Below are 24,669 nucleotides of genomic sequence, written 5' to 3'. Positions count from 1 at the left end.
ACAGTTTTCCCCCTGTCAAGGTGGTCTAACTAGGCCACAGAGAAGAGGACCCAGCCAGTCCTGATGACCTGATGGGCTAGGGTCACATAGCCTACGGAGGAGGACCTCCCTATCAATGGACTAGGGGAAGGACATGGAGGGGAAAGAGGAAGAGAGGGTGGGAGATGGAGGAATTGAAGGAGGGGCTACAGCCAGAATACAAAGTGAATAAATTGTAATTAGAAAAAAGAAAGAGATATTTGTATTCTATGCAGTTGCATGAGGTAAAGACAGACATAAAAAGGTGGGATGGGTGGATGTATGATTCCTGCACAAATGCCATTGCACCTTCTTTTGAGTTCTGAACCATTTAGATGTCATTAGCACTCAAATGGAATTTTGCAGTAATAGTAAAATGACTGTGCCCTAAAAACTGTCTTAGACACATTTCATCACCTGTCTGGTCTTCACCTAAGAATGCAGACAGTAAATGTTTGTGCTGTCTTGTGAGATTATACTGAGAAGTAAAATAAGTAAATAGCCAAACAATTAATATAAGTTAGTAAATAATAACAGTGACCAGCATCATAGATTCAAAATTCCCCCAAATTACTTTTAAAATCATTCCAGTACAAAGCTGTTTCCATCACAGTTTTTATTCAGGGGCTGTTTTCTTGGCGTCAGTTCTAGGCTGGGTTTATGTTTAATCCTCTGTTTTTTTCTTACATGTTCACTTTGCAGCTTAACGCTGCTCTAATATTCTGACTTATCTTCAAAGGTCAGAGAATGGCACAGGCTTCGTGCTTGTTTCTCCCTTTCTGGAAGTCATGAGAGGAAGTTGCTATTTCTGCATTTCTTTAGTAAGAATCCATCAATAGCACCATTGCAATTAGCTCCTGGGTTTGCTTAATAGTCAGTTAATTAAATTTTCAAATTATATTTTTATTCAACTCTACATCACATTATTAAAGGAATAGACTGATGCTTTACAAGTGTAATTAAATATTCTCATTTTATTTTTTTTTATTTTATTTATTTATTTATTTTATCAGTTACATTTTATTAACTCTGTATCCCAGCCATGTCCCGATCCCTCATTCCCTCCCAGTCCCTCCCTCCCTCCCTCCCTCATCTCCACCGTGCCCCTTTCCAAGTCCACTGATGGGGGGGACCTCCTCCCCATTCATCTGATCCTGTTTTATCAGGTATCTTCAGGACTGGCTGCAAAGCCCTCCTCTGTGGCCTAACAGGACTGTTCCTCCCTTCGGGGGTGGGGAGACCAAAGAGCCAGTCATCGAGTTCCTGTTAGAAATAGTCCCTGTTCCCCTCACTTTGGGAAACCAATTGGTTACTGAGCTACCACAGGCTACATCTGAGTGGAGGTTCTAGGTTATATCCATACATGGTCCTTGGTTGAATGTCAGTCTCAGAAAAGACCCTGTGCCCAGATATATTTGGTCCTTGTGGAGCTCCTATCCTTTCCCCATCAGACTAACTCCCCTTCTTTCTTATGATTCCCTGTACTCTGCCAAAGGTTTGGTCATGAGTCTTTGCTTTGAAAACACTGCTAGTTAGAGTCTTTCAGATGCGCTCAGTAGACTCCTGTCATATGTTCAATGCACATCCCATCTGTCTTTCTAAATGAGGATTGATCATCTTACCCCATGTCCGCTCAATTGATTATCTTTTTTAGGTGTATAGATTTCATTATGTTTATCATATCTTATAGGTCTATATAAGTGAGTATATCCCATGTTTGTCTTTCTCCTTCTGGGATATTTCACTCAGAATGATCTTTTCTAGATCCCACCATTTGCCTGCAAATTTCATGAAAATATTCTTATTTTAGATAACTGTCCTTGTTTGTGTTTGCTTTCCTTGCTGTGATTTATGATATATAAATATTACTTTTCTTTTTTAATTTTATTTTTTATTACAATTTATTTATTACAATTTATTCACTTTGTATACCCACTGCAACCCTCTCCCGTGTCTCTTCCTAGTCCCAACCACCCTCTCCCTTCTCCCCCTATGCCCTTTCCCCTGATAGAGGAGGACTTCCTCCCCTTCTATCTGACCATAGCAAGCTAAGTTTTCTACATTATGTATTGCTTAATGCTCCATGAGAACATTGCATATGGAAATTAATTTTTATATCAAGAACACTTTATCATTTGATTTCTTTCTCCTCAACTTTGATAAAAGTTGATTTCATTTTGGAATATTAGAAAAAAACAATCCTATCACTAGTTATTTTTCCTTTTTCATTATTATTATTTATTACTATTTATTCACTTTATATCCTGCCTAGAGCCCCCTCACTCATCTCTTCCTTGTCCCACCCTCCCTCACTCTTCCCCCCATACCATGTCCCTCACCTAGTCCACTGATAGGAGAGGTCCTTCTCCCCTACTAATTGACCCTAGCTTATCAGGTCTCATCAGGACTGTCTGGATCCTCTTCCTCTGTGGAAGGATAAGGCCCCCTCACCAGGGGGAGGTGATCAAAGAGCAGGCAACCAACTTCTTGCCAGTGACTGCCAGTGCTCCTCTTACTAGGGCACCCCTATAGAGATTGAGCTGCCCATGGGCTACATCTCAGCAGGGGTCCTAGGTCATCTCCATGTATGATCCTTGGTTGAAGTATCAGTCTCTGCAGGCTCTCCTGGGCCCAGGTATTTTGTTTCTGTTGTTCTCCTTGTGGAGTTCCTGTCCACTCCAGGTCTTTCTATCTCCCTCTTCTTCCATAAGGATTCTGACACTCTGCCCACTGTTTGGTTATGAGTCTCAGTATCTCCTTCCATACCCTGGTGTGTAGAGTCTTTCAGAGGTCCTCTGTGGAAAGCTCCTGTCCTGTTCCTTGTTTTCTCCTACTTCTGATGTATATTCTGATTGTGTTTCTGAATGAGGATGAGCATATTCCCTAGGGGTCTTCCTTGCTGTTTAGCTTCTTTTTTTTTAACTCAAATTGTTCTGTATTTTAAACTTAAAAATTCACTACTCAGAGATGCTATCAATCCCCTTGGCAACACCTGCTCCCTATTCAGACATTTTTTCATATAAACTTACCATGTACTCCAAGTCAGAAGCTAAAGCATACATGGAGAATCTTGGAATAAAAAATGTAAGTGAAGCAAATTTTCTTGTTTTCCCCTTTTTAAAACTTTAAAAATAATTGATTAATATTTTAATTAATTTTTTAGTATTAATCACAGGTTACTTACTTTGTATCCCAGCTGCAGCCCCCTCCCTCATTCCCTCTCAATCCCACACTCCTTCCCTCATCTCCTCCCTGTCCCTTTATAAGTCCACTGCTAGGGGAGGTCCTCCTCCTCTTCCATCTGACCCTAGGTATCTTCAGGACTGGCTGCAATGTCCTCCTCTGTGGCCTACCAAGGCTGTTCCTCCCTCGGGGATGGGGCGGGCAGTAAAGAAGCCAGTGATTGAGTTCATGTCAGAAATAGTTCCTTTTCCCCTTACTAGGGTACCCACTTGGATACTGAGCTACCATGGGCTATATCTGAGTAGGGGTTCTAGATTATATACATACATGGTCCTTAGTTGGAGAAACAATCTCATAGAGGGCCCTCATGCCCTGATATATTTTGTCCTTGTGGAGCTCCTGTTCTCTCCTGGTCATATTAACTCCCCCTTTTATCATATGATTCCCTGCACTCTACCAAAGATTTGATTATGAGTCTCAGCATCTGCTTTGATATGCTGCTAGGTAGAGTCTTTCAGAGGCCCTCTGTGGTAGGCTCCTGTCCTGTTACTTGTTTTCTCCTACTTCCAATGTCCATTCCATTTGTCTTTCTAAGTGAGGGTTGATCATCTTACCCCTGGACCTCCTTCTTTTTTTCCCCCCCTTTTATTAAACTACCTCAGTTTCTACTTATAAATTGAGACAACTGAGATGTTCAGCAGATAGGAGAACTAGCTTCTCCTCCAGAGATTTGCCAGCACCCATACTAGGAAACAGTAGAACCACTGTACCTCAGCTCCCGATCTTTACTGCCTTTTGCCTCTGCAGACACCTATATTTGTGAGCATATTGCAATCTACATACACATAATTTATAAACATAAATACTAAAGTTTAAAAAATACTAGGAAATAGTTAACATACCTTTATAGGTATTGTAAAAGCACAAGATGTAGTACTTTTACTTCTTTTTTCCAGTGCAATGAAGTAGCATGTTTTACCATCTTTTTTCTTATATTATCACAGAAGACTGTGGCCTCTGTCAGGGGTGTGTAGATTCCCACATCCAGAATACAAGGAGTAGGGGGAGACTTTGTTGTGGCCCCCACTCCTTTCTGACTCTGGGGTCTCCAGGGTCTGAAATTAAGCCTTACAAACTTCCAGGCAATGCTGTGTTCCTTGAGAACAACTTGTTTGAGTAGAACCATTTAAGCTTTGTTTGGAGAGCTCAGGACATGCATCTCTTCCCATGCCTAAGACCTAATATATAGAAAGCATGATGCTGTCTTGATATCAGCCATGTCCACAAGAGTTCTATCACAGCAGTCATCAAATGCTACAGATACAGGTTCGTTTTCCCCCAAGGTTGCTTGTTTAACACTTGCTAACACCACAACAATCTATCGGATTTGATCTGCAACAATAGATATGAGCTATGTAACACATGATTAAATGCAGGTTCTGGCTATATGTCTGCTTTTTAGATTTAGAGAATGGCATATAGAAGGACTCATTAATAATGCCATGAATGAATGAGTGGGTAAATATATGAATGAATGCATAAACATGATGCTATCTTCAACACTACTCAGAGACTAAAAGTACATTGTAATTTTCAATTAAATAATTTGCTGTTTATCAGAGCAGCATTCCTTTAACTGAAATTAACATAATTTTTTAAAGTTTTGTTTTTACATAATTCTTAATGAAAAATATTTAGTTTTTTCTTCATACACCAAATGAAACTTATTTGGAAACACATAAAAAAATAGGAAATCAGGAGGATCTGCCAAATGGTGTGCCGGAAGTTGCATGTAGGAGACTCCTGTGACTCCAGAGCATTTTCTGCTGCCAGTTGCTAGATTTCCTTGGATTATCCAGTTTCACAAGATGGAGGAGACGTAGATGAGACAGAGGAAGAAAAGGAAATAGGGAGGAAGGGGAAAATGTGCAAACAGAGGTGAGAGAAGGACTAGAAGAACCTCAGCACAGACGGCACAGTAAAGATGGCCTCCTGTGTACATGGACAGAATGTTTGCATCCTTTCTTCAAAGATATACATTCAGCTGTTCTTACATCCCATCTGAGAAGCTCTGTTGGTCTTTTTGAGGAGCTCCTATCACAGCTTCTGTAGGGCATGGTTTTCTTATAACCATCTTCTTTGCAGACTCTCAAATAAACAAAATCTCAGGTAATAGATGATGAAAGTGAACCTAAATTACATATTAACATTAACACATAAAATTGATGTTCCTCCTTGAATGGGGTAAACTTAAGTGGCTCAGTGGCTGCTTTTTTGTAAGCAGCAACTATCTCGTCCCCTTGGGAAATGAAGAAAGGAAGTTTATCAACACTTATCATGACCCCAGAGTGTACTGTGCATTGCAGCAGGGCCTGGAGGGACGTGACTGAAGGATCGCAAAATCAATGGCAGCTCAGTCAGTCTTACAGTGGCAATGCTGTGTGTCAATCATGCTTGTATCTTAAAAGAATACATAGGCACAGCATTCTTAAGCAGGTCCATTGCATCTCATACTAAAAAAGACAGCATGGAACAACAATTTAAATTTAGAATATTTTCAGACAGACATAGTCTCTTTTGATCCTGTTATACAGTGCCCTCTTAACGAAAAAATGACAATGAAGTCATTAATTTTATGAACATTTTAAATGGCTGAGATCATTCTTTGCATCATTCTAAAACTATATAAATAGAATTAGCCTCAGTAGTAAATTTTATCAGATATTTATCAAATTATACATTATACTGATACTGTTAAGTGAAAGAAAAATCTTACTGTGAATGTCACTCATAATTTGAAAATGACATCTAGGCACAGGTTGCAAAAAGACATACTAATATGCTTTTGTGTAACCTCCAGACCTCATGGTGAGATTACTCTCTTTATTTTGTTTTTGGTTTGGTTTTTTGCATTTTAGTTATTTTTATTAGATGTGCCAATTTCTACAATCCTCATATAAATTTAAAAGATACATTAAAATGTAACTATCCTTGGTTATTTGGGAGAGCTGAGGATTGCAGCATAACCAAGATGCTTAACAAAATATTAGAAGCTTATTATTGGCAAAGTAATTTTCATTTAAAAGGTATGGCGTGTATGTGATTCAGGATAACCATACTAAAATCCATAGACCTAAAGGAGGTAAATGACAAGAGGACCCTAGGGAGGAGGCTTAGTTCTCATTCAGAAGGGCAAATACAATAGAAACTGGAAGCATTTGAAGAGAGGTGACAGGATGGGAGCCTACCATAGATGTCCTCTGAAAGACTCCATCAAGCAGGGGATCGGAACAAATGCTGAGACACACAGCCAAACTTTGGGCAGAGCACAGGGAATCATAGGAAAGAGGGAGGGAATACAAGGACCCAGAGGGGACATGAGCTCCATAAGAAGACCAAGAAAGCCAACAAATCTGGGCCCAAGGGTCCCTACAGAGACTGATGCACCAACCAAGGAACTTGCATGGAGAGGACTAGACCCCCTGCTCAGACATAGCTCATAGGTAGTAAGGGGAGCAAGGGCTGTCTCTAACTCTGTTGCCCGCTCTTTGATCACTTTTCCCTGGTGGGACAACATTACCAGGTCACAGAGGAAGAGAATGCAGGCAGTCCTAATGAGACTTGACAGGCTGGGCTCGGATGTAGAGAACAAAGTCTCCCCTCTTCTGAGGACTAGAGAAAGGGAAGAGGGGAGAAGAAGGAAGGAGGGAAGGACCGGAGGAGATGAGGAAGGAGGCTACAATTGGGATATAAAGTGAATAAATTATTTTTAAAAATTTTTAAAAAACATCAAAAATAAAAATATAAATCGTGCCCTGATAATCAGAAACATAGACGCACAAAGCAAACATCCTTGTTCCAGATCTGTCTGGCTGCCGGCGATCTGTGTCAACTTTGGCAACAAGATGATCAGCTCTTATGAGTCTTAAGAAAACTGTAATAATGTACATAATGTTTGTAAGCAGTAATTCGCTCATTGCAAATGTCAATCATTGCCCTTATTATTAATATCTCTCTAAAGAAGAACTGGTCACACCTACGCTAGTCCATGCGTTTCATTTTAGAAGTAGGACAAGTGAAGCAAGCTATACCTACAGGCATTATTCTTAATGCTGTCCCTGAGTGTTCCAGGCTCCTCAATAAAATGTATCTTTGATAAGTCATTTCTAAATATGCCGGAAGACTACCAGTTATAACCATCACGTAGGGCTGTAACTAACAATCCCTGTTACCTTTAATCTAACTCACTTATGTTTACATAACTTCTGCTTATTGAGCATCTTCAATTTATTATATATTCATATGACCACTTGAACGTATACAGAAATAAATAATATATGATCCTTACTTTAAACTAACTTACAATTTATTTTGCATTAAAGATGTAAAACTCAAAAACAAATAGAATAAGGAACAAAAAAGAAAATCATGGAGAAGTGAGTTGCTGATGAAATGACCTAATCTCTTGCTTCGCAGCTGGAAGACTGCATTAAGGAGCATAAAAAGTTAAAGGTCTTGAGCCACTCAATTTTACTGCACCAAACACTATCATTAGCAATGACATGCCTGGATTGATTGTCTAAAATCAATATGTGACCAAGAGCACGTTCCTCAGTATATGTGGCCTTTTCTTTGCAATTTTAAAGAGAACATAAAAGTGCTTCTGTATTAATATTTATAATCTAATTAAGGCTAGTGTTTATAGAGCATCCGTAGAAAACAACCTCACGTTGTGTGTGATCTCAGGGGAAGCATCAGTTGGCTATGACCTTTGCTGTGTATGTTTACTAATTTTGTTATGCTCCTCTCTATTTTAGCAATTCAGTTGAATAACTTTTGGTAGCCTGAATAAGATGTACCTCAAAGATGATTTTTTTTTTGTTGGCCTTTTAGCATTGTCTTGCAATTGACATCATAAAGTTAGCTAAATTAAAAAAAAATAAGATTTGAAAATAGTTTGTTTGCATGGTTTTGCTGCTGAATGTGATAATGATGCTAATATCTGACATTTGTCTGGGTTACGCTACACATGCTTGTAAAGTTATTTTATCTTGACATAGAATTAACTTTGAGAGGCGAGAATATTTACATCACTCACCAGGGAGAACCAGAGTGTATTTTCATAAAGTAACTTGTGGAAGATTTTATAAAATAACTCATCTAACATTTAATAACTACAGAAGCAGAACTCAAATTTAAATTTATTCCAGTTTAACCAAGTGCTAAAATTAAAATTCAGCATTTTTGTTTGAAATAGGGTCATTTTCTTAATTATTTTTATTGCTTGAAATTAAAATATATTTACCAAAATTTCCAGTTCTAGGAGAGTCAGTGACTTCTTCTGACCTCTGCATGCACTAAGAACAGTTTCATGCCAAGATTGACATGTAGGAAAAACAATCCTATACATAAAATCAAACAGATCCTAAAAATGTTTAATAAAATATAATTACATCATTCCCTCCCTTCCCTTTCCTACCTAAATCCCTTCCATGTTGTAGTTCCTTGCTTTTCCAAATTCATGGCCTCTATTTCTTTAATTGCTGACATATTTTTTTCGTTCATAAATGTATAACTACAAAATACTCAGTGTGGAAAATGTTATATATATATATATATATATATATATATATATATATATATATATGTGTGTGTGTGTGTGTGTGTGTGTGTGTGTGATTCCAGGCTGACCACTTGATATTGGATAAACAGTTGTGAAGGTCTTCCCTGGGGAAGGTTATTTTTCAATCTTTAGTTGCCTGCAGTTATTTTTATTGGTGTATTTGGGTATGGCCCTGTGAGATTTTTTAATTAAATTTTTATTTTCTATATTAATTACAGTTTATTCACTTTGTATCCCAGCTGTAGCCCCCTCTTTCCTCCCCTCCAATCCCATCCTTCCTTCCTCATCTCCTCCTATGCCTCTCTCCAAGTCCATGGATAAGTTAGGTTCTCATCCCCTTCCATCTAACCCTAGCCTATCAGTTCTCATCAGGACTGGCTGCATTGTTCTCTGTGGTCTGGCAAGGCTACTCCCAGATCAGGGGGAGGCAGTCAAAGAGCCAGCCACTGAGTTCATGTCTGAGACAGTGCCTGTTCCCCTTACTAGGGACCCTGGGCTCACAACTGTAAATATAAGAGATTTTTCCCCTTCCATATTAGCATGTCTATTGATATAGTCCTTGCTCTAATCATGGTCCATCGAGACACCATGTTGTTTAGATTTCATGAGTGTAACTTTTCTATCATTTAAAAAACAATAGTCGCATATTGTTCCTCTGACTTACACTTTCTCTGGCCCCTCCTCTGGCTCCTGTTCTCACAGTCTTAGGTACAATGTTGTAGATGAATCAGTTGTTGCTTAGCATGATAACATGACATTTTCTTTGAATTTTGATGAATTCTCATTTTTTGTAATGCCTGTCTGTTGAAAAGAGAAATTTATTTGATAAGAGGTAAAAGTTATCCATTCCTCAACTGAGGGGCATCTAGGCTTCTGGCTGGTTTCCAGCTTCTGGCTATTACAAACAAGGCTGCTGCAAACATGGTTGAGCAGATGTCCTTGTTGTGTACTTGAGCCTCTTTTGGATATATGCCTAGGAGTGGTATAGCTGGATCTTGAGGAAGCACTATTCCTAGTTGTCTGAAGAAGCGCCAGATTGCTTTTCAGAGTGGTTGTACAAGTTTACATTCCCACCAGCAGTGGAGGAGGGTTCCCTTTTCTCTACAACCTCTCCAGCATGTGTTGTCACTTGAATTTTTGATCGTAGCCATTCTGATGTGTGTAAGGTGAAATCTCAGGGTTGTTTTGATTTGCATTTCCCTTATGACTAAGGACTTTGAACATTTCTTTAAGTGTTTTCTGCCATTCGATAGTCCTCTATTGGGAATTCTCTGTTTAGCCCTGTACTCCATTTTTTAATTGGATTACTTGATTTGTTGCTGTTTAACTTCTTGAGTTCTTTATCTACACAATGGAATATTACTCAGCAATAAAAAACAAGGAAATCATGAAATTTGCAGGTAAATGGTGGGATCTGGAAAAGATCATCCTGAGTGAGCTATCCCAGGAGCAGAAAGACACACACAGTATATACTGACTCATATAGACATATAATATAGGATAAACCTATTAAAACCTGTACACCTAAAGAAACTAATCAAGAGGGAGGACACAGTTCAGCATCCAAGTGGGTTCCATTGTACTAGGAACAGGGACTGTCTCTGACATGAACTGATTGGCCTGCTCTTTGATTACCTCCCTCTGAGGGGAAGCAGCATTACCAGACCACAGAAGAAGACAATGCAAGCACTCCTGATGAGACCTAATTGACTAGGATCAGAAGGAAGGAAAAGAAGACCTCCCCTATCAGTGGACTTGGGGAGGGGCATGCATGCAGAGGGTGGAGGAAGGGAAGGAATGGGGCAGGAGGAGAGAGGGAACCACAGGGGGGATACAAAGTGAATAAAGTGTAATTAATAAAAAAAAAAGAGGTAAAAGTTACATTTCTCTAAAGATATAAGGATAAATATTTATAATGTAGTTAGGGATTATTATCCTAGTATAGGCAAATGGTGGTTGTAGAGTCTCCTCTTGGATCCATGATGCCACTAGTCCTGGGTAGTTTGCTAGGTTTCCAGTACCAGGCATTATTTCCCTCTTGTGGGGAGGATCTTACAAACAACTAGAGATCTGTTGGTTACCACCACAATACTTATGGCACTATGGCACTTTCAGGATAATTGTGGCATGCTGGTTGTTGCTGGAATTCATAGGCCTTAGATTCTGTGTATCTTGTGTCATAAATGCATGGTGGAAGAAGCTCATTTGTAAACACCTAGCACAGTAAAGCCTTATTTAGGCAGTAAATTATCTCCTTTGCTGATTTTAATATTGCTCAATGTTGAGGCAATTAAAGGTGGAGAAGGAACAGTATTTGCCACATCTAACTCATTTTTACTTTCTCTCTCTCTCTCTCTCTCTCTCTCCCTCTCTCTGTGTGTGTGTGTGTGTGTGTGTGTGTATGTGTGTGTGTGTGTGTGTGTGAGAGAGAGAGAGAGAGAGAGAGAGAGAGAGAGAGAGAGATACCTATGGTGTTTGCAAGTCTGTGCTCATATAATTGTGTCTGTGTTTATGTTAGCTACAGGGTAAAGCCAAGTATCATCCTCCGTGGCGCTCTGAATCCCTCACTGAACTGTATGTAGCTCACTGATTCAGCTAGGAATGCAGAAACTGATGGCATCAGCCAAAGACAATGCATAGAGAGGTTTTAGACTCCCTGCTCAGATGTAGCCCATAGACAGCTCAATCTCCATGTGGGTTCCCTAGTAAGGGAGAAGAGACAGTCTCAGACATGAACTTGGTTGCCTATTCCTTGATTACTTCTCTATGTTAAACACTTTATTCACTCTATTAATCCCAGCTCTCAATGGAACAAAGATTTCTTCACGATAATACGGCTCAAGTGGCCTTTCTCCAAAATTAAACATGAAATTGAAAGCATATTTATCAAATTTGAAAAAGTACAGAGACCCTATCAAGTTGGTTCTTGTATTCGTGTGCAACTTAACTCTGATGGGTGCTAACGTGCTGACTCATACTGTAGATGCCAGCAATGCTGTAGTCTCCAGAGGAGGTGAAGGCTTCTTTTTAATACCACTTGGAGTTGTCAACTATCTCTCGATAAATAGGACTTTTACATCCTCCAAAAGTAAAGTTATCACTTGTGATTTGCATAAATGGAATCAGTGTGGCTGGGTAATGAGTGTGTTCTTCTCCATTTCTCTCAGTGGGAGAACAGATTTATTTTGTGTCCAGATCCTGAGAAAGTAATTGTATCTTTGAAAGCCATTTTCCTTAATATCTGCTATGAATGTCTTTTCTGAAGCTGGGTTTCTCGGTGTTTGTATTTTTACTATGTTTCAAGTTGTTTCTTTTTTCTCCCCCCTTACATTGCAGTGTGGAGACAATCAATGATGGAAACTTCCACATCGTGGAGTTACTGACCCTGGATTCCAGTCTCTCCCTTTCTGTAGATGGAGGAAGCCCTAAAATCATCACCAACTTGTCAAAACAATCTACCCTCAATTTCGACTCCCCACTCTATGTAGGAGGTGAATTCCCTTCCAAATCTAGAGGTCTTCCAACTCTGTGCTTATCCTGCTAGATTAGATCTGAAGTTATTGGCCCCTGGTACCATGATCTTTGACACTTATTTGTCACTGGAATTGACTAATAAGCATAAAACAGAAAGAGGTGGATGTGTCACCTGTTAAGGGACCATTTGGTCATCCTGGTTCTGGGTTTAACTCAGTGTGTCATCAGATCAGAAAGGGGCATTAGTTATTGATCTATGACATGCTAGCTAAGTAATTTATATACAGTGTCATTAATTTTATATCTGCCCACAGAAGCAGAAAAATGGTTAGAGATCAAGTTGGAAAATGATAAAAATAGGAATTGGAAGACTGCTGGGTCTATAAAGTGCTCAATGGCCTGAGTTAAAATACCCGGAATCCACATAAAATACGAGGCATCATGGTATACTACCATCTCAGGGCTGAGGAAGTTCCCAAGCAGATCCCTGGAGTCTCTGATCCCTAGAGATCTGTTTGCCTACCTCGCCTACCCTGTGAGATCTAAGACAATGGGAAAAAGTGCAGATATCCTCAGAAAGACACCGGAAGTTGTTTTCTAGCCACCACACACAGACATGCACATGTGTATGCATGGACCTGTACACGCACATACATGTGTGCACACACATGCACCCCCACATGCACACATACACAAAATGATTAAATAAGTTTGGTGCTAAGTAGGGAGAAAAAAAATCTCCAACCCAATACACTTAAGGAGGCAGTTCATATCAGCTCAGCTCAGTATTGCCATGCTGATATTTCTTGAGGTTCATACAAATGATCCGACAATTGTCAGTGAAACTCAGACTTACAGATTGTACCAGACTGATAGGAAGTATATTTGCTTAGAGTGTCTTACAGTGAAGGAACAAGAGAAAACCTGGGCAAGTTAGGAATGTTACAGTGTAACTCCAAGTCTTGTTTTAAGCAATAAGAATTAAATTGGAAAGAGAAAGGAAGGGGGAGTCCAGGGGAGAAAACTTAAAAAGAATGGAATTCTTACCATTGTCTGGAAGGAAAAGTGTAAATTGGAACCATAATTACAAAATTCAGGAAGAAGACAATAACACAAATGATACTGAATTGACATGTCGTGAATGAAATTATTAACGAGTTGATAAAAGTAACGTATTTAACAGATAACTCCTGGCTCTAAATAAGACAACATATCTCATTTCCCAATCAGGAACAGTATTGTCTGTCATTGAGTATTTAGCTTCTACAAAAGACTGACTTCAGGATGCTATTCAATTTTCTTAATCCTTCCAAACTTTCTATGAAAGTATTGCTTGTCATTGTCTCCTGACTCCAGAATATTGCCATTTTTAATAATTCCAATAGTTAAAAAGATCATAGAATGTTGATGCTGTTTAAAATGTTTAGATTCAATTCTAGCAATACTTATAGGACACCTACTGTATCCTGGGAACAAAGCTAGTTGATGACCAGTGTCACAAGCTGAAAAATAAATGCACCTTCTGGTCCCAGCGACCATGAAACAAGCAGGCACATCTCCAAATCACTCCTGTGTCATTACAATTAAGTTTTTACAGATTGACTATATTCAGCAAACCATCTCACCTCATTGCTTCATGGGAATCACAACTATGAGTATTAATGAGTATTATGAGAGTCTTTTTTTCAATTAGTTCTTTGAAAATTCTTGCACAATATGTTTTGATTTTGTTGAATTTCCCCCTCTTCTCCATTGGAATTTATCACTCTTTCCTAGCTACCTAAATCTGTGTCCTTTTTTCCATGATATTTACATTGTTTGTTGGGGAATTTCACATCAGGTACACCTAGCAACCTCACTCCCCAGGCCACCCAGATCCCACCCACCCACCCTTGGTTCTTTTCTGTGGCTCTTTTTTGTTTGTTGTTGTTTTCTTCGGTGTCCTTTTTGAAAAACAACAAAAATAAAACAAACAAAACAACAGTCTTGCTGCCCATAACTCTTTTTTTTAATTTTATTTTATTTTTTACTACAATTTATTCAATTGTATATAGGCTGTGACCCCCTTCCCTCCTCTCCTCCCAATGCCTACATCCCTCTCTCTTCTCCTATGCCCCTCCCCTAATCCACTGACAGGGGAGGTTCTCCTTACCTCTGACACTAGCCTATCAGGTCTCATCAGGACTGGCTGAATTGTCTTACTCTGTGGCCTGGCAAGGCTGTGCCCTCCAGGGGGAGGTGATCAGAGAGCCAGTCACTGAGTTCATGTCAGAGACAGCCCCTGTTCCCTTTACTAGGGAACCCACTTGGACACTGAGTCTATGGGCTACAACTGAGCAGGAGTTTTAGATCCTCTCCCCCATAATTCTTAAATTCTTAAATGGCCTTTTTCCAGAGCTTGCTTAATTTATCTGGATTATCAGTCTTAAAAAAAATTTCCCTGTCCTGGCAGCTAACTGTTGTCAATAGCTCCTAAGCTGTAGGTAGGACGTTGAACCACCTTCCCTCACCATTCTGGGACTGGTTCTAGCTTAAGCTTCTATTTTGATGTTTTCTCCAGTTAACAGAGTTGCTTTGGTATGTATAGCCAGCCCTGAATGCTAGCGACAATGTAAAAGGGATGAGTGATGAGTTATGTTTATTAAGCATTCAATATAACTAATATAATGCTTCTCTTTTCAGTAATTTTTTTTTATTTATATGGCCCTGCTTTTAGAAGCTTAACCTTTAAACTTCAGAGAAAATTGAAGTAAAACTAGAAGGTAAACATTATTTTCTCTATTTCATAGTCTCAGAGGAACAGCCAGCCTCAAGAAATTTATAAAGCTTTTCCAAGTTTGCAGAGCTAAATTGTGGTAGATACTTATTTAAGTCACGGTCTTTCTCACTCCAAAGCTACCTGCATTGCCACTTACTTTTCAACAAAGTTCAGAAAACAAAATGGCTTAAGTAACGTGGCTTTTCATTACTTCTGAACTTGTCCTTGACTTGAATTTATGGTGCTTTCATTGGCAAAATTTCAATCTTTTAAAACTGTTTTAGAATATAGTAGTCAGTTTTAAAACTCAGATGAAATTGTTTAAGACAGGACATTTCTTAAGGAGGCAAACATTAAACACCCAAATAAAAAAAGTGCTAATCCTTCCGAGGGTTGAGGTCTTGGAAGAATCCAGAAGCACATCTGAATATTCAAGCCTAAAGGATATCATCTTGGTCTTAGCCTTAACTGCCAGAAAATACACTGAGCCCATCTCCTTCCTCTCAACATTGTGGTTCCTGGGGTGGTTGAGATTTTGTAATATAAGGAACCCATAAGACCACAGCACAACTGTCACATGGCAGAGGCAAGAATTGCTGAGTCAACAAAAGGGAAGCAAGGCCAAGTCTAATTAAAACCAGAGCTGTCCCCAGGGAGGGCTGTACTAGACATCCTGGGCCTTAGTTTATTGTAGAAGCATTCTCTGGGAAAAAAAAATGCAAACTGGCGCTAAGTGTGCTCCTGCATTATTATTTATGATATTGTTTTATGTAACATAAACCAGAAGAACTGCAATGTTTTTCCATATAACAATTCAACCAGAATACTTATTACTTAACTGTCGGGCGAAGTAAAACACAGATATAGGCATCTAGGCATCTAATGCAAAAATAGTGTTTCCTTTGGACAAAAGAGTTCAATGATATCTACCCCTTATAGTCATTATGAAACATAGGCCATGAAGGCTTTTTTTTTTTAAATGCTTTTACGAAGTTATTTACTGAGTGATTGGTGAATTAATTTACTTCCAACCAAAGTCCATGAAATACAAGAAAGTCATAGAAAAAGCAACATTGTAGTTTACCAGGTATGCTAAGGCAGTGTGAATCTGTACTCTAGGCTGATGAAGTGGTATTTATGGTTCCAGGACATCCTTGGCTGTAGCGTAAATTACTATGTCAAAAGAAAAAATTATGGATCTGCTTCAGTTTATCAGCTAAGAGCTAGCACTCTAAAACAAATGTATTAAAAGCTGACCTAGAATAATTCTTGGTTAGAGAGGTAATTCAGGGTAGAACATGTGGTTTGTTTGTGAGCGGGTGTTTGGGTCACTCTCAAGGTCCAAAAATAATCTACAAAGGTCTTGATTTTGATGCTATTGAAAGTTGAGTACTTAGCTTGTTGTTGTAAGCTTTGGAATTAAGCGACACAAGTTCACCATTGCTTCTCACTGCTGAGGAAATTTGCCAGTCTAAATTAGTCTGGACTTAAGCACATGTAAACATTGTATCTCCACCAAAATGAGCTATTAAGATAGTTTTGAAAGAAGTTCATTTTTTACATTTTCAAGAAATAACCCATAATTTTGAGTGCCATTAAAGTCTACACGTTTGTGATGGATAAACATGATTTACAAAGAATTTCCTGTCACTAGTACTCCTCTGGAAATGGTCAACTGTGTGTTCTAATCTTGGTGTAGTAACACATTTTCCATGGCCTTACATATGCTGAGTAAATACCTAAATGAACTCTAAAAATGAAGAACAAAGAATGCAGTACCTGCTCTAGTATGACCATGAGCCTCTTGCATCAGAAACACCTGTGTTGCGTGGTAGCATTTAGAATTCTGCACTTGTCCCACCCCACGTAAGATTGACATCTCAGGGTAGGGAGGGACAAAAAGCCATTCTTTGAACATACACTTTGAATAGGACTTATGCATGAGAAGCTGATGAACGACTTCTCTGGTCTGTCTTCCTGAGGTAGAGAAGAGGCAATTAACTGAGAGCAGGAAAGTGACAAGGCAGGTTATACTCTTCTAGTAACTTTTGTCATTGCAGTGACAATAAACAGTCTTAGGAAAGAAAGGGTCCATTCTGTATTCCGATTTGAGAATACAGTCTGTCTTAGCAGGGAAGGCATGAAGGCAGGAAGCAGGAGTCTGTAAGCAGAGCTAGAGGAATGCAAGCACTTGGCGGTCTTTTTCCTTTATACTTAGCCTAAGATCCAAGCCCAGGGTACTGTAACACCCTCATTCACAGTATGTCTTTCTGGTGTTAAGCCTTTCTGCAACTATCCTGAAGTGTATTTGCCTGTGAAGGATTATTTAGCCTTTGGGCAGGGGTGTGAGGAACTATGTCGGCTAAGTTAATTGGTGAGGAAGACCATGTTAGTAAGTGTGGCACCATTCCCTGGGACCCAGGACTCTAACAGATAAAATGAGTTGAGTACTAGCTCTCCTCCCTCTTTCTTTCTGGCTGTGCATGTGATGTGACCCACTGCTTCAAACCACTGTGGCCTTAATGTTGCTGCCATGATGTACTACACTCTTGATTTGAAAGTTGGAATATCCTTTTCTTCCTTGAGTTGCTTTTGTCAGGGTATTTCACAACAGTACTGGGAAGAAACTCAGATATATAGTAATTCTAAATCATGTCGACTTGGTAATGAAGATTAACCATGACACACTCAACCAATATTAGAGACTGGACCTCTACACTAGTGGCTTTTTTATACCTCCATGCTTGATTGTTGTGCCCTTTAAGACGTAAATGGGGCTCTTTGCCCTCAAAAGGGACACAGAGCAAGGACAATAATCTGCAATGGTCCTCTGGAGGATGAAGCCCACACCAGTGACATCTGCCAAGCCTATAACCCCAAGCAGTAGCTCAGAGATCCAGTGCAGTGGAAATGAACCCTGGGTAGGGTAGGAGGCGGGCAAGTCACTGGCTCAGAGGCTTCCAACTCCCTGCCCTCTCCTCACCCAGTGTCCCATCAGGACCTCTGTGTAAAGTGCTGTCAAGGAACTATTTCAGGGTCTGGATCAGACCATGGAAAGATTCCTTGCCTTGCCAAAATAACAGTTACCAGATGATATTCACCTCTGGAATGTATGTGCCTCAAGATTGCAAATAACGCTTGTTTTGGAACATATTCTGTATTTTTAATTTTTTACGTGAAAGCTTCACTGGAAGTAGCAAGAAAAAAACATGGTGTGAATGAGGTGCTCTCCTGATAAGAAGCAAAAGGAGCATTTTAGGCACAGACGTGCTTGAGTAAGTGAGATCTTGCCCTGAAGGTGCTAGGTTAGTTGCGAAGTCAGACTTTGACAGGGACAAAGTGGTGGGTTACTGTGAATCCCAGCTCTCATCTCAGAGTCTTGGTAGACTGGACCTGGGGTTCCATGATTAAGAAGGTTGAGCAAACAGCCAACTGTTACATGGGTGATATGGAACACGTGGCTCAAGTGCTTTAGGCCCTACTCTTCGATTTAATTAGAGAAAGAATTAATCGGAATATTATAAAGTGTGGCTTCCCAGTGTGCATGGTGTCTGGTGCCGACCCATAAGAAAAGGAACAATAACTTTGATGTCTAGTTCTTACTCTGAGCAGACCTTCTTGAAGATTATACATATTCATATATATTAGATATATATTGAAGTTTTGTTTGAAACAAATTTACAAATTAAAAGCTGACCACCAGGGCTGGAGAGATGGCTCTGTGGTTAAGAGCACTGGCTGTTCTTCTAGAGGACCTGAGTTCAATTCCCAGAAATGACGTGGCAGCTCACAACTGTCTGTGACTCCAGTTCCAGGGGATCTCATGCCCTCACACAGACATGCATGCATGCAAAACACCAGTGCACATAAAATTAAAAAACAAATCATTTAAAAAAATGGCCACCAATAAAGTAGGTTTCTTTCTTTTAGTTAGAAGTTAGAGTAACCTACTTATCGGACCAAAATGAGAACCAAGATACCCATCTCTTCTCTACCTCCTCATCTGGACGCACATATCCCAATTTAACAGAGAGGGGCTGATGAACCTTGCTATTTCTCAGTTGCAAATGCCTGAGGACCCTGTTCAGAGTCTCAACTAACATGCTGTTTCCTCCTAGGCATGCCCGGGAAGAGTAACGTGGCATCTCTGCGCCAGGCCCCTGGTCAGAACGGCACCAGCTTCCATGGCTGTATCCGGAACCTTTACATCAATAGTGAGCTGCAGGACTTCCGGAAAGTGCCCATGCAAACCGGAATTCTCCCTGGCTGTGAACCATGCCACAAGAAAGTGTGTGCCCACGGCACGTGTCAGCCCAGCAGCCAATCAGGCTTCACCTGTGAATGCGAGGAAGGATGGATGGGCCCCCTCTGTGACCAGCGAACCAATGACCCCTGCCTTGGAAACAAGTGAGTTCCAGTTATTTGGTACTGAGTACATTTGCTTAATTCTCAAAGTGTCATCTAAAAAAAGAAGGTAGGAGTTTGGCAGGGTGGGAGGGGAAAACAAATCAATGCGTTAGCTTTCTCTTCTCTCTATTGAGACATGTTTTTTGTTTGTTTGTTTGTTTGTTTCTAACCATGATACCTTCTAACCGACTGTATCAACCACGTTGACGTTCCTCTGTTTCTCCCTCCCTGAAGATGTGTGCATGGCACATGCTTGCCCATCAATGCCTTCTCCTACAGCTGTAAGTGCCTGGAGGGCCATGGGGGTGTCCTCTGCGATGAAGAAGAAGATCTGTTTAACCCCTGTCAGGTGATCAAGTGCAAGCATGGAAGGTGCAGGCTCTCTGGACTGGGGCAGCCCTACTGTGAGTGCAGCAGTGGCTACACTGGGGACAGCTGCGACAGAGGTAAGCTAGGCAACTCCTCATCTTCACAGGTGCCTCATCCCTGGCGAAAGAGATGGAAGGTTGCAGTGAGGAAACTCTTGGGCTTTGTGTGGCTTGTAGATGCTACTGCTGGTTGATTTGTCAAGGGTTATGCAGGCACTGACTGTGAACGGCACTATCCTCCCACTCTAAAGTGTTCCGTGGCTATTTCATCACAACTTGGTTGGCAGTGGAAAGTCTCCCTTTATCTGCTTCGGGGCACAGAGGCACAGCTCACCTTCAGCTGCTCCTGTTCCCCTGACCCACTTGTATTGTTTTGTTGATATAGCTTTGGGTACAGAGAGACTATGGAGGTGTTACTCTGTTCTGGTTTGAGTACCAAATCATCCTTAGCCTTAGAATGGACTGATTTATCACAGTAAATTATGCAGGTGAGACAGATGGAAACGGGCTGAGTTTTCAGACCACCTCTCCCTCCTTTATTTCCAAGATTAGAACTTGCCTGGCCTCCAGCTGGCACCAACTTTGGTGCATCAGACAAATAAAATGAACATGCCTGCGGAAGCTTTTAACAGATGTCTCTTTTTTGAACTACTTCATGCTAGCGTAATTTATGAAGTTAGTGGAATGTTACTTGTATTAAGTAACATATTGGATAATATTAAATTCTAGGTCTAATAAATTAAATTGCGTTCTCTCTGAAACTGCTCCCCGTGGTAAACAAAACCAGCTGTTAGTCCTGCCAAAAACAGAAGATGCGTATTATTTCTCCTTTTTTGCAATAAAGGAAAAAATTTAGGAATCCAATTTTCTTGTCAGAACAAGCATGTTGTATTTATTGTCTACATATATAGCATTCACTTTGCTGGAAACAGGGATCTAAAAGATACATTTTTCAAGGAGGAGTGGGTCAAGCCATCAGCCTAGAATATGGACCACAAAGCATCTCAATAAAAACAGCAGTCACAAAGTGGAAGGCAGGACAGCGACCACAGCACAGAGAGCTTGACTTTGAGTTGCTCTACAGAACTTGCAGTGTCTGTCCTTTAAAAATGCTCTCATTTCCTTGTTCTTTCCTAGAAATTTCTTGTCGAGGGGAACGAATAAGGGATTATTACCAGAAGCAGCAGGGTTACGCTGCCTGTCAAACAACAAAGAAAGTGTCTCGCTTGGAGTGTAGAGGCGGGTGTGCTGGTGGGCAGTGCTGTGGACCTCTGAGGAGCAAGAGGCGGAAATACTCTTTCGAGTGCACAGATGGCTCCTCGTTCGTGGATGAGGTTGAGAAGGTGGTGAAGTGTGGCTGTACAAGATGTGCCTCCTAAACATACCTCCAGAAGCTTCCATCTTCAGCGAAGGCTGTCCGCTTCTTGACCACATTGGACTAGTTCATGCTTCATAATGGAAATATTTGAAATATATTGTAAAATACAGAACAGACTTATTTTTATTATGATAATAAAAGACTTGTCTGCATTTGGAAAAAAAAATAATAATAAAAGACACGCTTGTACTAAAGCTTCCCCTACACTGGAGAAGTGTGGAGAAAAGCCACACTCGGAGGCATTCGTGCAGCGGTGGGGACCATTGCAACATGGAGCCATGTTTGGAACATGCTGTTACTAGCAGAAGCACATATACAAGAGCCTGACATGGGACTGTACACTCATGTGATTGCCCATAGCATAAAACCCACACCCCTTTCACATCAGTGCAGTTCTCAAGGACAGAGAGAGCACGAGTATGTGAATGAGACCATGAGGCCAGAATCTGTAGAGAGATACAAGGGATAAGAAATACTTTGTGCACGATATAAAGTGTCCTGATATCTGGGTTTCATTCAGAGAGAAATGGGTGTGGAGTGCTGCGATATATTTTATTGTCGCTGGCAATGACAGCACACCAGCAGAGACAGCACACGAAGGTGTTTATCTACCACTTTCCAGTATTAAATTTTTGTAATATAAATGATAAAGGAGATGGTAAAGAACCAATAGATTATTGATAAATAAAAAATTAGTAATAATATGAATTCTTGTTTCTATGAGTTCTAAATAGCCCTATACAGTATTCATTTTCAATGAGGAATATTTATTGTATTAAAGTACATTGTACTTAACGATTTAGGTCATCACTTTGGACTGTTTCTTGATGCTTTAATATATATTAATTTATAATTGTCCTGATATTTTTGTACATTTTCAAACTTTAAAAAAAAAATCAGGATTTTTTTGGGCCATAGTACTAACATAGGATGTTATTTTGTTATCTTGGGATAGGTATATGTTCTGTTGGCTGACCTTGACATCTGACCACTGATATCACTGAACTGTGGCCTCCTTCAGGACACTTGCAGAGGGTTTGCAAACTCTGAGAGTAGAAACAGCAGTGCACTCGCCTGCCACATGTCCTCACAGGAAGAAGGGATTATCTGTAGCAAATGGACAGTAAGAAGTAGACATTTTCCAAATTAATTAATAAACATTTCCCTGCCATGCTTTGGGGGAGGGTGGGAGAAGAAAGACTGTTATGTCAAAACTGTGATTTTTCTCCAGACAATAAAACTCCTTTATTACCTTACTGCTCCCATGTTAATATGTTTGCTGCTCAATAACATTGTAGAGTTGATAATGATTTATAGTGGACTGTGTTCTTTCTTCATTAAAATCCCGAGGTCCCCTGTGAAGATACAGATGATTCTTTAAAAGAAAAACACTTTTTAACAATGAAAATTAGATGTACATGTTATGCTTTGTCTTCTGCAGACTAATATCAGTTATGCTACTGATGTTTGTAAATTAAAAGATATCTACTTCACTAACAGCTTGGCCGTTTTCTTAGAAATTGCAGGTGTTTCTTTATAAACATGATGCAGTGACACAAAATGAACAAGAAAGGCAACCTTTACCTTTATGTTGCCAGAAGTTGCTTTGAAATTAACATATCCTCACATCTAGAGGTCTCATAGAAGAGGCAGATAGAACAACATATTCTTTGCTAAGGAAATGTATATTAAATTAAATTCTCCCACCAAAAAGAAATGTAAGATAAAATAGTGCTAAAGGATCTTCTTTAAGCCTCACTGCCTTAGCTAGAACCAACAATTCAGAACTGCCAGCTATTCATATCAAGAAAGTGCCATTGTCTAGACAGAATATTAATACTTGGCCTCCATTGTTCAAGTGATTCATCTCTTTTTAAGACAATCCTACACATACAAACAGGTACAACAATATCTTTTAGGTGTGAACATCCAATAATTCATTTGTTCTTGGTTAAAATGAATTGAGTTGTATTACATAAGTATTAAATAACCACGATAAAACATTCATGTGTTCCTATGGATTGCCTCCTTTTACAGAAGCATTGAAACATTCATTAAGCAAGGAACAATCTACAAATACAACAAAAATTTCCACTTGATGTCTCAGATAAACACTATCTTAAGGGCTAGTGTTTCTGGGTTGCATATTTCATAGAAAGAGCTATGATATAAGTTTTTTATAGGTAAAGTCTCCATTCTATAAGTGGATGGAATTCCTGTGTTACCTGGTTTATTTTGGTGTACAAGGCTGGAAATCAAAGGAGCTGCACTCATTATTGGGCAGTTTTTACCAGTGTATTTGCTGATACTATAGACAACAGTTTAGTCACAAATTGCCTGTACATGGGAATTGCTAAGCCTTGAAGCCATATTTTCAGAGCTCTTGACCATGAATATTTAAGTAATCTTAGTAGAGATTTGACTTTTTACTTCTGTTTTAAAGTGGAAAAAGATATTATCGTGGTTTTTACAAGATATATTTTATTTTTCCTGATTATGAAGTCACAAAATAAAGTTCTATTTCTCTAGAATTTGAGCAGAGTTAATTTTGTAGAGGTCACATTTGATTTACCTTCCAGTCATGAGCCTATAATGGAGAAAGTTCCACAGCCAGATAACTATTAGCAAATCACATAATTTAAAGGCAATTATTCATGTTAAAAACTGTTCCTTACTTATAAGCCCTTGACTATAGCACGCTTTTAAATTAAAAAAAAAAAAACACTCTAGAGCTTTGGTGACAGAATTTGATTTTTGAAAATACAAAATTGAAACTATTACATACAATAACATACATTTGTAATGAAAAAGAGGAAGTTCTTAAGCACTCTTGCTTGGCATGTTTTTTTTTTTTTAATTCTCACATGAATTAAACCATCAGAACACTGTATATACAATCAATTGAAGAATGTGAACAATAAATAATATCCACCTCAGTCTTTGAAATTTGTTTTCTGAGCATAGATTGAAGTTGTTCAGTAAAAGGGCAACCCTTGCTGAAGAGCTACCCAGAGCATTTTCTTTTATAGATGATATGCTTTGTCAGTAACATTTCCTTCTGGAGAAATGATTAAAAGACTTGAAATCAATGCAGGACATAAAGATCTTGAACTTTATGGTGTCATCTGCCTCATGTACTGACCGTTATTTCTAAAGTGATGTTGGTAAAAGTATATAAGCTATAAAAAGTATATGAAGCTTTATGTGAGGTATTACATAAAGTAGAGAAAGCTATAAAATATAGAAGCTATTTTCTCTCTTAATCTTCTTTGTGTACTCACAAGTCATTTAACAGATGATTTCTGTTTCATGTCTTCTATCAGTTACAAGAAAAGATGGCTGATATTTCATGTAGTTTCAGATAAAGCAGACTATGTCTACCATGTTAGAGCTTATTTTTCATGGATATGGGGCTGAAAATAGACTGGGTAACTGTGCTGGCTTGTTTTATGTCAACTTT

The 24,669-nt window shown here is 39.4% G+C and overlaps 1 protein-coding gene across 4 annotated transcripts in view; it reads left to right on the top strand.

Moving 5' to 3' along the window:
• The window catches only part of Slit2 (slit guidance ligand 2), a 350,512-nt gene extending 327,810 nt beyond the window's left edge, over nt 1–22,702 (top strand). For all 4 annotated transcript variants that reach the window (XM_060365344.1, XM_060365345.1, XM_060365343.1 and 1 more), the window contains 4 exons: nt 12,161–12,315; nt 19,175–19,463; nt 19,698–19,909; nt 20,969–22,702. In XM_060365344.1, coding sequence (XP_060221327.1) covers nt 12,161–12,315; nt 19,175–19,463; nt 19,698–19,909; nt 20,969–21,210 — 898 coding nt within the window. In that variant the 3' untranslated portion in view covers nt 21,211–22,702. The remainder of the gene's footprint in view (nt 1–12,160; nt 12,316–19,174; nt 19,464–19,697; nt 19,910–20,968) is intronic.
• The last annotated feature ends 1,967 nt before the right edge of the window (nt 22,703–24,669 follow it).

The sequence above is a fragment of the Meriones unguiculatus genome, chromosome 12, assembly GCF_030254825.1.
Source record: "Meriones unguiculatus strain TT.TT164.6M chromosome 12, Bangor_MerUng_6.1, whole genome shotgun sequence".
Classification (NCBI taxonomy): Eukaryota; Metazoa; Chordata; class Mammalia; order Rodentia; family Muridae; genus Meriones; species Meriones unguiculatus.
This window is presented reverse-complemented; position numbering and strand designations above follow the sequence as displayed.